Here is a 16,897-nt window from a genome sequence, read left to right as displayed (position 1 = left end):
AATTCATGATGCATGCTGTATTAACAGTTGAGCTCATGGTGCAGGCTGTATTAACATTTAAAATCATGCTGCAAGCTGTATTGACAGTTAATTTTGGTACAGGCTGTATTGTCAATAAAGATCATGATGCATGCTGTAATAGCAGTTAGACTGACAATAATGGATCAGATCATGACACATTATTAACAGTGAACATCATGATGCAGACTGTATTGTCAGTTAAGATCATGATACAGACTGTTGTCAATTAAGATCATGATGCACTGTATTGTCAATTAAGATCATGATACAGACTGTGTTGTCAGTTAAGATCATGATACAGACTGTTGTCAATTAAGATCATGATACAGACTGTATTGTCAATTAAGATCATGATACAGACTGTATGGTCAATTAAAATCATGATACAGGCCATATTAATAGTTAGGATCATGACGCAGGCTGTATTAATGGTTAATATCCTGATGCAGTAGTAATAGTTAAGATTATAATGTAGGCTGTTGCTAATTATGATCATGATGATGGCTGTATTGCCAATTAAGATCCTGATGCATGCTGTTTTAACAGTTAGGATCAAGGTGCAGTCTGTATTAATGGGTAAAATCATGATACATGCAGTATTAACAGAGATGCAGACTGTTGACAGTTATGATCGTGATGCTTGCGTTATTAACATGCTCATGGTGCAGTCTGTGTTAATGGTTTAAATCATAATGCAGACTGTATTAGCTTATCACATGAAGGCTTACAAACTCTGTTCCCCGTGTATTTATGTGCAAGGAAAGAATGATTATTTGTGCTTTGACTGCTCTTAGTTTAGTTATGTCTCAACAGATATAAGTATGTCATAGCAGTACTTCAGCATCAATGAAGCACCCAATTTTCAAATATCTTGTTAATTTGCAAGTACATACACTTTTTTTATTAAGAAACCTACAGCACTTTTGCTAAGTTACAGTAATTTGCCATGAATCCTCAGCAGACTTCAACATGTAGAATAGCAGAATATGCCTGGTGTGCCCTCCCACATGTCATAAGAAGTGACTGATGTAGGTCTGAGCCACATTGATTTAGTGATTAGTGTACCGAACTTAAAACCAGGAAGGTGCCGTTTCAGATCTTACTATTGGATCAGCTCGAGTTATCTGCCATGGTGCATTCTTGTGCACCATATATACTCACTTATAAGTTGAGTCAAACTGCCAGCAACAAAAAAGATTTAAAAAATTACAGTTCAAAGAGATGATACCTTTAAATCTGAATTTTTTGTATGGTATATCCAGAAATTCAGGATGCAGTGGCAATTATGGATAATCATGTGGAGGATTTATTGATAAAAACGAGACAATGTAAGATATGCCATTCAGCTTACTTCATCATATATGTTTAGAAATTAAGACCTTTTTAGCTCATCTGATGAAGTGGACTTGTCATATGGGCCTTCATCCATTGAGCATCATTTGTCATGTGTTATCCATGCTGTTTTATCACATGGGCCTTCATCCATTGTGCATCATTTGTCATGTGTTATCCATGCTATTTTATCATATGAGCCTTCATCCATTGTGCATCATTTGTCATGTGTTATCCATGCTATTTTATCATATGAGCCTTCATCCGTTGTGCATTTGTCATGTGTTATCCATGCTATTTTATCATATTGGCCTTCATCTATTGAGCATCATTTGTCATGTGTTATCCATGCTATTTTATCATATGAGCCTTCATCCATTGTGCATCATTTGTCATGTGTTATCCATGCTATTTTATCATATGAGCCTTCATCCGTTGTGCATTTGTCATGTGTTATCCATGCTATTTTATCATATGGGCCTTCATCCATTGAGCATCATTTCTCATGTGTTATCCATGCTATTTTATCACATGGGCCTTCATCCGTTGTGCATTTGTCATGTGTTATCCATGCCATTTTATCGTATGGGCCTTCATCCATTGTGCATCATTTGTCATGGTTATCCATGCTATTCACAACTTTTTAAATAAGCTTAAACAAATTGCAAATGATCTTACAGGGAGCCTTCTTGCATCAAGGCCTTTCAATCTGTTGTCTGATATGGATACAATTACTAAAAACCTTTAAATGACTCTTTAAGTTTAAATTAAGATCAATATTAAAAACTAAACAAACAGAATAATATTTGCATGACTTTAGGAAAAAAACATTGAGCAGAATTTGATTGAATTTGACAGAAAGCATCCTGACATTAAGGGCTTTCAGAATTTGAACAAGTGATGCCAATCCACAATCAAATATGATTATGATTACTCTTGTTAAGAATAGAAAAACTATAACAGCTTCTTCTCAAGAAACATTCAACAGAATTCGACCTAATTTGACTGAAGGTTTCCTGTACAAATGATGCTTATCTACCATCAAATATACACAGCTATTAAAAATAGAGAACAAAAAGTATTCCAGTCTGAAAAATCATATGGTGACTTTGATTAAAAATAGACAAACATTGAAACAATTTTGTCTTTTAAAAAAAAACTCCACAATTTAAGTAACTTCAACAAAATACATGCTGGCATGAAGGCTTTTTAATATTGGACAAATATGCCTCATTTAATAATCCCCTGCATACTTAAAAAGCAAATAATGGAAGCATCAATTTTTTCCCCAGCGATGTCTCTTGGTGATGTTTCAGCTTAAAAAGAGAGCTTGGACTTTTAAATCAAATGTGTTTTATATCAAAACTTGGAAATCGTATTTTAAGGCTTTGTTTTGTGGGGGTATAGCTAATTTTGTTTAGCACTGTATAACAAGGATTGTGATGATGAGCTGTTAAACCCTGTATTTATACCTCTCCCTCATTACTTGAGACCAAATACCCTCTATCTCTTAACATGTAAGATGTTGAGACCCCTATATTATTTACATTATTTGTACACAAATGTATATTAATGCATATAAATGCCATGTTCACCACTAACTACTGCACATACACACAGAAACACATACATAACACACATTTTCACATGTGTCTGCATGATATGCAATACTCACAAATTTGTGCTTCAGTAGAGTTGGAGTTACCTCCCTCTCAGCATCAAACAGCAAGAGTCACATTTATAAACCTCACGAGTCAAACATATCAATGTGGTTTCATTAGTAAAATCCTTGAGCAGCTATTTTCAATGCCACTGCTTCTTTTTCAGTAGGAGGTAGTATGTTATACTAATAAACAGAGTTGGCACATGTTATTTGCACTGCCCAAGAACACTGCATCTGGAGGAACAGCAAAACAAAAACCAAAAAGATAAATCAGAAATACGTACATTTCAGTTGAGCCTGCAAGTTATTTTCAAATATATCACTGCAAGTTTGAAGAACAATTAAACATTTGTGAAAGGCAAAAGTGTAAGAAGTTATCTACACTTGGGTATTGTTGTCAGAACCTTTTATGTACTGTAATCAGCTGGAGACAACTAATTAGCTTGAATCATCTTGAAAGGTCATCGAGTTCTGACAAAGCCATCTTAGCCACTGAGCTGGCATATAACTATGTTCTCATTGAACATGATGGTTTAAAGATTCTTTTCACATTAAAATTTAAAATATGTAACACAAATTTTAATTAACAAGACTTGTTGAATTGGTATTTATTTCATAGTGTCACAACCAGAAGGCAATTACCAACATTTTGATTGATTCATGTTTCATCATATATTGTTTTTATTCATCAAAAAAATATTTCTGGTGAAAAAAATCTTTCAGAATATATATCTTATTAAAATATGTGAATTTTCATGGCTGATTCCAAATTTCTGCACACTAACTGGTAAAATGGGTGATACATCAAGCCTTTACTTACTAATTTTGCTTTGTGAATTTTCATTGTTAAACAAAACAAGAGTCCACTATTTTGCTTTTTTAAAGGAAAAAGGGATCCACACCTGCCTCCATTTTCAACTTTTTTCAACATATTTTATGTGGTACAAATTTTTATGGATTTTGTGGTTGCTATGAACAACAAATGTAAGGACTTGATGAAAAATGAGCCAGATTTGATACAGAAACAGCCCTTCCCCCCAATCCAATTGTTTTCTTACTGATACATTCTAATGATTAGTGGTGCTCAGCTACTTGAGAATTCATCTTGGTTATCCTGCTGAAATATTATTTTTATACATGTGTTTGGTTGTTTTTAGTCCTTTTTGAAAACAAGTTAAAAAGCATTTTATGTTTGAACACACGTGTATGTAGCTGTCTTTTCCACTCACTGCTTTAATTTGATATACAGTAAACTCCCAATTTATGTGTATATTGTCTTCCTGAGAAACATTGTGTGTCAAATTGACGCAACTCAAGGTGAATTTTCCCATAGGAAATCTTAGAAAAGTGAGGGGTTCATTTGTTAGACCTCACATTTATGACACTAACAGTACGAAAATAAAACCTTTTTCAACCAATACCTTATTTATTACCAGTATGGTGCAAAAAAAAATGTAAACATATTTATTCAGTTACATTATAAGAAATGCACACAAAAAATACAAAATGGAAAACAAACATTCTTCATTTTATCCCTCAATAGGGAGTTGAATCTTCATCCTGGTTAAACACATCAAAAGATGGCAGTGATATCTCTTGAATGGTGGGTGGATGGCCTGTAGGCAAGGTGCCTATCCCCTAGAAGTGGAGGGCTGGGAGTAGGTTTGCTTGCCAACTTAAGCTGCATGTTCATGTACATACATACCGCTCTGGTGGCCTAGTGGTTAGAGCATCCACCTCAGATGCGGGAGGTCATGGGTTCAATCCCTGGCCTAGTCATACCAAAGACTTACAAAAATGGTACTAACAGCTGCCTCGGTTGGCGGCCAGCATTAAGAGGTTAGTGTTAGGACTATTCGGCCTGGTGTCAGGATAATGTGACGGGGTAGGACATCATGCTACATGTCTGCAGCATGATGCCACAGTGTTAGACACACTATAAACTGCCACACTGCAGACATCATAGCGATATGACTGAAAAATTGTTAAAGCTACATTAAAAGTCCAAATCACACACACACAACATGTACATACATGGCTGACACTTGTTAATTCATGTAAATATAAGACTCTGGCATGTCGAATACCTCTACATTGTGAGTTTACTGTATGTTGTGAGGTCAATAAGGATAGAGAGAAAAGAGAAACAATAAAGTATTTAAGTGATAGTATTGTCAAAAATAAAATTAAAATAATGAAATGATGTACAAAAATTAGATTTTTTATATTGATCCTTCATTCAAGTGAAACTGGCATAGCAGATACAGTCATACCTGCCCTAATGGTCACCTTAACTCAGCGGTCACCAGTTCACAATGGCATTTTAATTTCCCCATCAAATTTCCTATATAAATATCCTGTATGTAATGGTCACCTGCCTTTAACGGCCAGTGGCAAGGTGTGCATAGCCAAACATTGGCTTTTCCCTGCCTTAAGCAGTTACTGGCGCATATCTGCTGTGACTGTTTAGTATATGCAGACTAAATTTTTGCTTCATGAGGAAGGCATTGTGTAGATAAAGTAATGTCATGTGAATCAATGTGCAAACATGTCTTATCTCATTTGTACTTGCACTCCAGGCATGTTAACATTGGAACTCAAAGGAGTCTATATCAAAATCAAAAGTGAGGCAGTTTTTATCATTAGCATAGAGTGTAGAAGCAATTCATTTGCTGTTCAGCAAGAAAAGTAGTTGTGTTATCACAGCAGAAATTGAAGTCTCCTTTTGTGCCATTATGTCGGGTATAGCTCAATATCTTCATCTATTTGCCTGTGAAAATTAAAGCTATTTCTGAAGAAAAAAGTTCATCTTTGAGAAGATATATGAATTATATCCCTTTTCATTAGGGTCAGGGGGTCACTCAGTATTTAAAACTTGTCTGTCAAGGCAGGCAAAGTTTTGGTTCACATGTCACAAAGGATAGACTTCTTTTGATTTCCTTTTCATCCCAGGCTTTTCACACAAGCCAACTGTCTTTTGATTTGTCAGCAAGTTGGGCTAATGACTTATCCAGATTTTATTTTTAAAGCATCTGTTGCCAAGTGAAGCTTAAACATTTTGGCCAACCAAAGATTCAGTTAGGCTGTTAAGTAAGTAGTGAAATTATTGTTTTGCCATGGTGCACAAAACAAGCAAAGATTGATGACTGTTTTAAGGCAGTGATGATTTAATTTATAGAATGGATTAAAGTAAGCAAGATGAGCAGTCTTGTTTGGAACATAAATTTGCAAGAGAATAACATACAGATATTTTTTTAATTAATTTTGGTGAATAGTGCTCATAAACAATCTTGAAATAATAATAATAATGGTATTTGGTAAATGGTATTTGTTCAAAAAGTCAGTTGTAAAAGGTGAACCCGAGTATAGATGTATAGAGGTCATCTGTGTACAAAGGCCAGTTTTGCCTTTTTCCATGGATGGCTGCTGTTGACAAATTTGACTATACTTGTATGACAAAATTGCACTTGCATCATTCTCAGTTTTCTGTGATTTATGATGTAATTTCAGTCATGATCAGTATAAATTAATAATTTCCATAAAGCATTGATAAATGCAAACATATATGCTTCTAATTACATGTAGCAAATTTTCATGCCAGAAATTTGAAATCCTTCATAAAGCATATCTCATTTTATCCACACCTTTATAATGCAAAGAAAAAAGAAGACTATTCCTTGAAGCACAATTGCTAATTAAACACAATGCATATCCACTAATTACATCACAGCACTAAAGTTCACACTTGACTGATTTTTAGACAAAATGACTTAATAAGCATCGTGTCAGTCAAGTCACTTGGTATACACAAATGCTTGTCATCTAAATAATCATAAAAATTGCAAAATTAAACAAGTCAAGCTGGCTCAAAGTCAGAGATAGTTTGGACCAATCTCATACATTTTACCTTGAACCACTTTCATTGAACTACATTATCAAAGATTCCCACTACCTTCTGATTTTATAGAACAGTGAGCATTTCATCGCAAGTTTCAATCACATATGAAAATGATGATGATATCCATACAACATGTCTAAGGGATTGTCTTAACAAGTGTTTTGGTCATGTTGACAGTAATGCTAATTTATCCATTTAAACAACCACCATTTTGTTGTCAGGATATTTTATTCATTTCTATTCATTCTTATTGGTATTTGTAGAGGTTATTTGATTTTTTTAAAAAGTATCTATAAATATGCAAACTGTGACACCTAATTAACAAATTTATGTACCCATGTAGCTGCCCTTTTTTATATATAAAAAAAGACATGAAAATTGATACCCTCATGAAACCACAGTAAGCATGCTCATGAATTGAAAACAAGGGAGTAGTGTACTTATATTCAGTGTGTGCATTGAGTAAGGTGTGCAGTGTACTTACATTCAGTGTATGCATTGAGTAAGGTGTGTGGTGTTCTTACATTCAGTGTGTGCATTGAGTAAGGTGTGTGGTGTTCTTATATTTAGTGTATGCATTGAGTAAGGTGTGTGGTGTACTTACATTCAGTGTGTGCATTGAGTAAGGTGTATGGTGTACTTACATTCAGTGTGTGCATTGAGTAAGGTGTGTGGTGTTCTTATATTTAGTGTATGCATTGAGTATGGTGTGCAGTGTACTTACATTCAGTGTGTGCATTGAGTAAGGTGTGTGGTGTACTTATATTGAGTGTGTGCATTGAGTAAGGTGTGTGGTGTACTTATATTCAGTGTGTGCATTGAGTAAGGTGTGTGGTGTACTTATATTCAATGTGTGCATTGAGTAAGGTGTGCAGTTTACTTACATTCATTGTGTGCATTGAGTAAGGTGTGTGATGTACTTATACTCAGTGTATGCATTGAGTAAGGTATGCAGGGATGGTCCTGGCTTTTAAAAAGCTGTCGCCAAAAAAATCGCCAACCTCAATATTTTGTCGCCAATTTTCAAAAAGTGTCGCCAGAACAAGTAGTGTACATTTTTTCAAGTGTTAATTTAGTCTGTTAATGTAACAGGCAATGAAAATTACAAAAGATGGGTTAGTTAATACTCTAATTACAACAAGCATTAACAAAATGTTACAAAGTGTTACATGAAGATCCGTCGCGATTTTAGGGCTGCCCACTTGTTGAATGCAGTTTCAAAGTCTAATTTTTCACATCTGTACATGCTGATTCTCATTAAATTCTCGAGAGATGAGATGCAGAGTTTATTTCTGATTTCAGTTTTTATGAGGTTCATCTTACTGAATCCACATTCACTGTCTACAGTGCTGACAGGTGACACCAGTAGTCTCTCAGCAGCCCCCCCTCCTCCCTTATGGCTAACTTCACAAAGCTTGTAGTGAATTGCTTCCTAAATCCCAAGAATGATCACTGAATGCTGTATAAATTTTCTCGACAAACAGAATAGGATCTCCATTTCCACGAATGAAACTTACAGGAGTCAACACCTGGCAATATTGGACCGTATATATAAGCATAAATTCACACCCAATTTAGGTATTCTTTCACTCCTGTATTTTGAGAAATAAATAATTATTATTAATTATGCAAAACTGTTTTTTTTTTGTTGCTATTTTTTGTTGCGGAGTTTAAGTCTCTGCAGCCGTAACACGGGATTGATGGCAAAAGGAAAAGATCAATGAGTAAAATGCTGCACTGGCGACAGATATAATTGTGATTGAGATTTTTTCCATTTGCTTTGTATTTATACGCAGTAGTCGGTACTTCAAAGGTTATCAGTTTTCTATGAAGGTTCAACAAAACTATTGTATTGGTATATGTAAAAAAAATTAAAAAAATAACAAGGATTAGCCATTCAATTAATTGTATCTGTTCTATTCGCGTCTTCAGAAGTCGGTCAGTTGTAGGTATAGTTCGGTAGCATGATTGACTGTAACACAGCATACAGTACTCAGCCCAGATGTCAGCATAAGCAGATTATGATGTAACAATGCACTGTAAAGGTGGGGTTGTCAATACGAACAAAGGATCGTTTGTGTAACAGATTGATTCCAATGCATTGCTTAGTCAAGTTTGTGGCTTCCATTCATTCTCCCTTTTAATTTATCCAGTCCAAATCCATGATTGTATGTACAAATTAAATAACCAAAAAGTCTGTCGCCAAAAAAATCGCCAGATGGGATATTTTTGTCGCCAATAAGGAAATAAAATTGCAATTTGCGACATTGGCGAAGCCCAGGACGATCCCTGGGTATGCAGTGTACTTATATTCAGTGTGTGCATTGAGTAAGGTGGGTGGTGTACTTACATTCAGTGTGTGCATTGAGTAAGGTGTGCTGTGTACCTATATTCAGTGTGTGCATTGAGTAAGGTGCAGTAAAGATCAGTATTATACAATTCTAAATAATAATAATAATAATAATAATAATAATAATTGCAGACTGCTTTCATTTATTGTTTGATTTTGTTGTATTCACCATGTTCACATTGCACCTGTTTTGCATTGCAGCAGAGACTGAGGTATCAGAGAATTTAAGGGCCATGGATAAACGGATGACAGAATTGGGGCTTGATGGTGGTGGGTTTCACTTCACTGGGTTGTTACAAATTTAAGCACATTGCACTTCATTTTCACAATTTAAGATTGCATATGGCCAGATTTACAAGATTTCATGCACTCGAATTAACTGGAGGTGAATAATCTTAATTTGCTAGAATCATCGTGTTTAGATATACAAGATTGAAAATCCATGTGCAAAATATTTGTTTCCTAAAGTTGGTTGTCTTTTTTTTTCAGCAAACAATTATTTCCTTGATTTATTTTTTGGAAAGTTAATGAACTTTTATTATTTAAAATTTTTCAAAAATGATATAGCTTGTTGTTTTGATATATGATGGCTTGCTAACCCAATATTCCAAAACATGATCATACATATGTGTTAGATCCAGAGGGAAGAGATTAATCCCAAGGGCAAGGGGCAAGTCTGTATAGAATGTTCATTATTCATTAAGGGAGAAGGGAGTTGGTAATTTCTAATTTTGAACGTTTTGGGACAGATCTTCCAAGTGCATCTTTTTAGTTCCTAAGTTTTTGGGTGAGGAAGGAGATAATTATATTTTCTTACCCAGGATATATGGTAACTATGGCAACAAGAACTGTCAGTTTTTTATACCCCTAATATCAGTGGAAGGGGTGGATAGGGTCGAATAGTTCTTTTCACCTCACATTCTGATTCCATTATGTTGTATCCATCACAGATATTCTTTCTGCTTGGTTACTCTTGAAGGACTTAATGGATTGAAACCACACTGAATTTGGTAGGAGACATTATGCCGAAAAGAGCTTGGTATTGTTCAGTTGTTATCATTTTTATACTAAATTTATTAGATTTATCTTCTCTGTATTTAAACTTTTTTAGTAACTTGCGGTATTGTTAGAGAGTGAACTGTTTATAAAAGGGTTGATCATAAGTTGGTTTTTCATCTTCATTATCAAAATGATTCAGCCAAAATGGAAAGGTGTATATCATTGTGGTAAATAAATGAAAGTGATTGTTCATCTTTGCAAAGAAAATATGTTAAAAAAGTAAAAACAGTTTAGACACATGGATCAATGCTTCTGTGAGACTTTGAACATGGGCATTCAGCAACCACAGTTTTCACAATGTATTTTAAAATTTTTGGTTTCATTTTTAGCTCACCTGGCCCAAAGGTCAGTTAATGCTTGTATAGTTTGGCCATGCATCCAGTGTGCATCATCCATTGTTTGCCCATGCATCCAATGTGTATTTTCCTTTGTCTGGTATGCATCTTACTTTAACAGATGATATTGATAGCTTCTTCTCAAGAAGTAATGGACTAGTTTCAACCAAACATGACATTAAAGAGCATTCTGGCGTGAAAGCCTTTCAGTCTGTTAACAAACAATGCCAGTCTGCCATCAAATAAGGTTACTTTGCTAAAACTGTGAAAACCTTTAAACTTCTTCTCAAAAACAACAAAGCAGATTGTGCCCAAATGTGATTAAAAAACATACTAAATATATTAAAACCTTCAGATGATTTTTTTTGTAAATCACATAACAGAATTTGAACAAGTTTGATAGAAACTATCAGTATTGAAGGAATCTCAGGTTTGTACAAATGATGATGATCTACCATCAGATATGAATGCATTACATAAAACAGAAAATCCTTTAAAAAAATTCAAAACCTGCTAAACAGAAATTTACTAAAATTGACAGAAAAAGTTATGGCACAAAGTCCTTTTAAATTCTTACAAATAATGCTGCATTGCCATCAAATTATAGACACTTTACTAAATATAGGGAAATTTTAAATGATCTTTTATATGAATCAATCAACAGAATTTGACTAAATTTGTGCAAATGGTCCTGATCTGCCATCAAATGTGGCCACCGTTGCTAAAAATAGAAAAACATTTAAAGGAGTCCTCAAATACTGTTGAATAGAATTTGACCAGATTTTACAGAATGCAATTTGGCACTTTTGTCTTTCATTTTTTTTTTTTTACAAAGGAGCCAGATCTGCCATTAAAAATTGCTACCATTGCCAAAAATAGAAATACCTGGGGAAGAAAACTTGTCCAAAAACTACAGAACAGAATTTCACCAAATCTGACAGCATCTTTACGTATAAACCCTGCAAATTAATACAGTTGATGCTGATCTGTTATGAAATATGGTTGTCATTACTAAAAAAAGAAACTTTTGAATGACTTTACTAAAACAGATCAAAAACAACTCTTCATGTTTGTGTAACTGATTTTGGTCTGCCATCAAATCTGGCTGACAGTACCTAAAAAATTTTTTTTAAAGTTATTACTCAAAAACCATTCAGCACAGACAAATATTTCAGAAAATACACTGACATAAATGCCTTTCAGGACTGTATAAATCTTGCTAAACCTCTATCAGATATAGCCACCAGTGTATGTACTTCAGATAGAAAAATCTTTATAAACAAAATTCTTTTCCAAAACTATTCATAGAATGAGATTAGTTTTTACAGAAAGCATTCAGGTTGTAATGCCAATTAAATTTTTGCTCATATTTATACTAATGTCTTCATAAGGTTGAATAGTAGAAAAATTTCAAACATCAACACAACCAGTCAACAGAATTTGAAGAAATTTTGACAGAATGATACCTATAAATCCAGATTTCTTAATGAACTGATATTATATTTGGCTGTTGGTAGAGGTCAGCTAGGTGAGTGATCTCAGGCCCACTTGGGTCTACATACTCAGAAGTAGGGAGTTATTTTGGAATATTTTTAATTTCAGATCCACATGATTTTGAGTATGAAGATGATTTCCAGAGTGAAGCGTAAGCTTGAAAAATACACTTAACTATTTTTAGCTCTATTGGTGATAGACCAGGAGAACTATGGGATGGTCAGTTGTCCGTCATCTGTTTTTTGTCCGTCCATCCATTAGCACATGTACTGAGCTACTTGTTGGATTGCCTTGAAACTTCACACATTCATTCCATGGTCTAGTTAGTCCTAAATGAAATAGGTTCTACTGAAACATCCATGATTGCCGTCGCAGATGCCATTTTTAAAATCTTAGCTCATCCTGAACAAAAAGTAACATTGACATGCAGTTTTCACCAGATCACTTCCTGTGATGTCTAGTTGGTCCTAAATGAAAATGATGCCATCTGATCTATGTTGGTCATCTTGAAAATGTTTTAAAGGTACCTGATTGGTTCTAAAGGAAAATGGTGCAAATCATACATCCAAGATGACTGCCATGATGGACATTTTGAAAATCTTGATGTCACTACCCCACCATAATGAATTGTTATACTGGATGGGGCTTAAAGATGTCTAATAATGTTTTCTTAGTCCTGAATCAAAATGGTTACAATCTGACATCTTATATGGCAACCACAGTAGCTAATTTGAAAATCTTGTTGTTGCTGAAGAATACTTTCAAAACTCAGCAGATAAAAGGAAGAATTGGTCTTATCTTGAATTCTTTATGAGCATTAGAGTGTCAGTCCCTTCAAGGAACAATAGTTTCTTTTTGTATCCATCTATTCATGTTGCTGCATCTGTTTGGCTTTCTGTGTTGTACAATCATTCAGGTTCATCAGTTTAGGTTAGAAAATTCCACCCATGGCTCAAATTCTATCAGACTGGCTGGGTCAACCACCATGGTGTGTCCCTGGGCAAGGCACATTACTCGCATCAGCACAATATAACATTTCATGTTTTGATGTGCAGATAGTAAATAAAAGGATTATGTGTTGGGGTTTTATATTTTAAGTGTATACAATTGTGTATTAGTTGGATGAAAATATATCAGAGAAACATTTGTCTGATTTAATAAAAAATAAACAGTGAAACATTTGATTTAATAAATAATAAATAATGTTAAATATGGAGTACAAATTTATGGATCTTTATTTCTGACTCATTTGTTTTCTCTTTTAAATACAGGGTTTGGAGAAAAAATAAGATAAGGGATATGACTCAAAAATTAAAAGCACGAGCTTTATAATAAAATATTGGTTATAACAACAACAAAAATTGTCAAAAAGCAACTGGGTTGTTGCAACAAGAAGTTGGTGTGTTTCTGAGTATTCATTTCATTTCCTGGTATTATATAAATCAACCAGATATGTGTGACAGATTAGATAGTGAAAGATGTTTTAGTTTATGTGTGTGTGTGTATATATTGATGCTGACTTTGGATATTAGAATATGTTGTTTAATGAAAGCTTTTGACATACCATATTTACTCACTTATAAGACAAGTCAAACTGCAAACAGCAAAGATCCTGATCAGCCATAGCATAATGTGCCTGCAGATCAGGGTCTGTGTTGTTTGTTCTACTTATTACTCCTAACAAACTGCACAGACAAAGATCTGCTGGTGCATTATGCGATGGCAGATCTGGATCTGTGCAGTTCGCAGTTGGAATCATCTTATAAGCTAATATATATTGTATGGTTAATAATCCACAGTGCTATGCCATTTTAATAGGCTTTGTGACATTAGGATTTTATTCATTGATACTATTTTAATTCCTCAGTTTAAATGAGCTGTTGATATATAAAATTCAATTCACCAGTCCATCTTTACATCTGTTCATGAATCTGACCTCCTATGTCTGGGCTGTAACTTTGATTTCAATACACCCTCTGAGATTAAACTTGAAATTGGGTGTATTTTGTTGCACACTACATTTTGGTCTTTGGGACCTCCGAAACACCTCCCTGGCTCCTTAAACAACCAAAAGTACTTTTTACGCTACACAATGGAAAAAAATCTGAGACAAACCCTTCCATCTTCCACAACTATTATCATGAACTAACTGAATTTAAAAACTGCAAAAGAATTTATACCGATGAATCAGAGGATGAGGAAAAGGCTCTAGCCTTCGTTAGTGGAAAACACACAACACAAGTTCACTTAGCAAATTGCACATCAATTTTTTTCTGCTGAAATCAGAGCAATAGATCTTGCTCTGCAATATATCGAAAACAAACGTATTTTAAACATCATCATCTTCTTGGACTCCCTATCAGTATTTCAGTCACTACACAATAGAAACTGGAGAACCCTTTGTTGACCAATGTTCTCGTCAGAAATACTAAGCTGAGTTCCTCCCACGATATTGTATACTGTTGGTTACCTAACCATGATTGTATTAAAGGTAATGAAAAAGCAGATCGAGCCGCTAAAATGTCCCTAACTCAAGAACCATCTGATTTTCAAATACCGTATACTGATTTTAAACCTAGTATCAAAGAGACTTTACATCAAAAGTGGCAGGCATCATGGAATGAAGCAGTGAATAATAAACTTCACACCATCAAGCCAACCCTAGGAGAATGGACTCCTTCCTACAGAACTATCCGTAGGGAGGAGGTAGTTATTGCAAGAATTCGAATTGGTCATACGCATATAATCCACTCCCAGATACTAAAAGGTGAAGACCCACCAGAGTGCATTTCTTGCAATGAACCATTCACTGTTAAGCACTTTATGATAGGGTGTTTTTACCTGCAACCTACACGCGATCAGTATTACAGTGTACATGACATGAAGGAGCTTTTTGATACAATAAACATCACTTCTGTTGTGAAATTCCTGAAAGAAGTAAACATTTATTCTAAGCTATATCCTGTATGCCATCACCTAGAGCAATTTTATGTAATGTATATACAGTCCCTTTTTATTTCTCAATACATTTTCATCTGTCTTCATTGACATGCTCTGTTTGCAACCCCTATTGATCAGGAAGCTTTATTTTTTACCGTTACCATCTTATCATTTTAATTTCAACTATTTGATTTTTGATATCGCTGGTCGATATGAACCTTTTTATAATTTTTAAATGATCGTACATGTAACCTTTTGTATGGCACTAAAGAGCCTAATAGTGCTGGTGCGCCATTAAAATACAATCAATCGATCAATCATTAAGTGGATTATTAATTGTATCCAAGCACAGATTCTGGTGTCTTTTAATCTATAACCAGTAAAGATGTGTCTTTTAATCTATAACCGGTAAAGATGCCATGTTGATGGTTGTGAGGAATATGTTTCATACACCAAATGTAGAGCATGGTAACCTACTTTCTGGGGTTTATTCATCTTTGTCTAACAATATGACTTGTACAGATCAAGTTTTCATGAAAGTTAATATGATTCCCTCAATATTGTTGTCATTAAATTTTTGTCAAGTTTTGGCTTGGAGGAAATTAAGTCATATAAGCCTATAGCAGAGTCCATTCTCTTTCACGAAATACAGCCTTGCAATACTACTAATAGTAACGAACTGTATGATCTTACTGAAATTAATAGCAAAGTATATGGTAGATACAATGGATTTTAAAGTAAATTTTATATGTTGAATGAGGCAACCCAAATTTAGTTAAATGATTAGACCTGTTAGCAGTTATTTCCCTTTGATATTGTTTAACTGATTTGGGCACTTGAACAGTTAGTTGAAAATGCTTTTAAAAGGAAGGCTTTACAGTAATGCATTACTTCTGCCAATAATGTATCAAATATTGATATAAGTTCTCTTGTGGCATATAAAGAAAGAACATTTTGAAAATATTATAAAGATTATTTGGTGCTATATGTTTATTACTAAAAGAATCATGTTGTGTTTCCATCTAATCTTATACAACATTAAATTTAGTATCTTTTCAACCCTCCAAGACATAAGTATTCTCAGTATATTGATCATTGCTATTGCTGTCATTAAGTTTTATCAAAATGCTACTAATATCGACACCATCCTTTATATCATCATCTGTTTGACTCTTAAGTATATTCCTGTTTCCTAAGCATGTTATTAAATTCTTCAAATCTTATTATTTAGTTAATTTCACTTGCACAATTTATATTTTAGACAAAGCCTGAGTACGAAGAGCCCCCGTGCCTTAAATCAGGTCAGGTCACAGAACGGGAGTATAGCAGAGGAAATTGAAGAAGAGCTTGATGATGTTTCTATTGATGGAGATGACTTCCTTCACAGTGAGAAAAGTGGGGTACGAAGCAAACTTTTTGTAATTCTGACTATTTGTAAAGTTATTTTGTGCAGTTTTTATCTTCAGCTTATGTTGACTGAACTAAAATTATTAGCAGTTGGAAAATTTTGCATTCCTCTTACAGTTCGTACTGTTTTTAAATTTTCACCATAAGGTGGAGCATATTATGATGTGATGCCCGTCCATCCAGTTATCATTTACAAATTTGGTTTCTGCACAGGAACTCAAGATATTCACCGTCTACAGTTATCAAGAAGGATTCTGTCTCTGTAAGAGTCAAAAGTACAAAGGTCAAAGTCATTGAGAGATGAAAATTGGTTTCTGCACAATAACTCTAGTTCTGCACATATGTAGTTACCAAACTTTATAGATGGCTTGTACGTAGAATAGGCAAGAATCCTCTCA

The 16,897-nt window shown here is 34.3% G+C and overlaps 1 protein-coding gene across 3 annotated transcripts in view; it reads left to right on the top strand.

The window, feature by feature from the left end:
* Positions 1-16,897, top strand: part of LOC149801227 (centrosomal protein 43-like) — a 112,390-nt gene that overhangs the window by 71,145 nt on the left and 24,348 nt on the right. For all 3 annotated transcript variants that reach the window (XM_089955296.1, XM_089955295.1, XM_089955294.1), the window contains 3 exons: positions 9,466-9,534; positions 12,261-12,303; positions 16,354-16,492. In XM_089955296.1, coding sequence (XP_089811422.1) covers positions 9,466-9,534; positions 12,261-12,303; positions 16,354-16,492 — 251 coding nt within the window. The remainder of the gene's footprint in view (positions 1-9,465; positions 9,535-12,260; positions 12,304-16,353; positions 16,493-16,897) is intronic.

The sequence above is a fragment of the Sinohyriopsis cumingii genome, chromosome 4, assembly GCF_028554795.1.
Source record: "Sinohyriopsis cumingii isolate HCF-2022 chromosome 4, ASM2855479v2, whole genome shotgun sequence".
Taxonomy (NCBI): domain Eukaryota; kingdom Metazoa; phylum Mollusca; class Bivalvia; order Unionida; family Unionidae; genus Sinohyriopsis; species Sinohyriopsis cumingii.
This window is presented reverse-complemented; position numbering and strand designations above follow the sequence as displayed.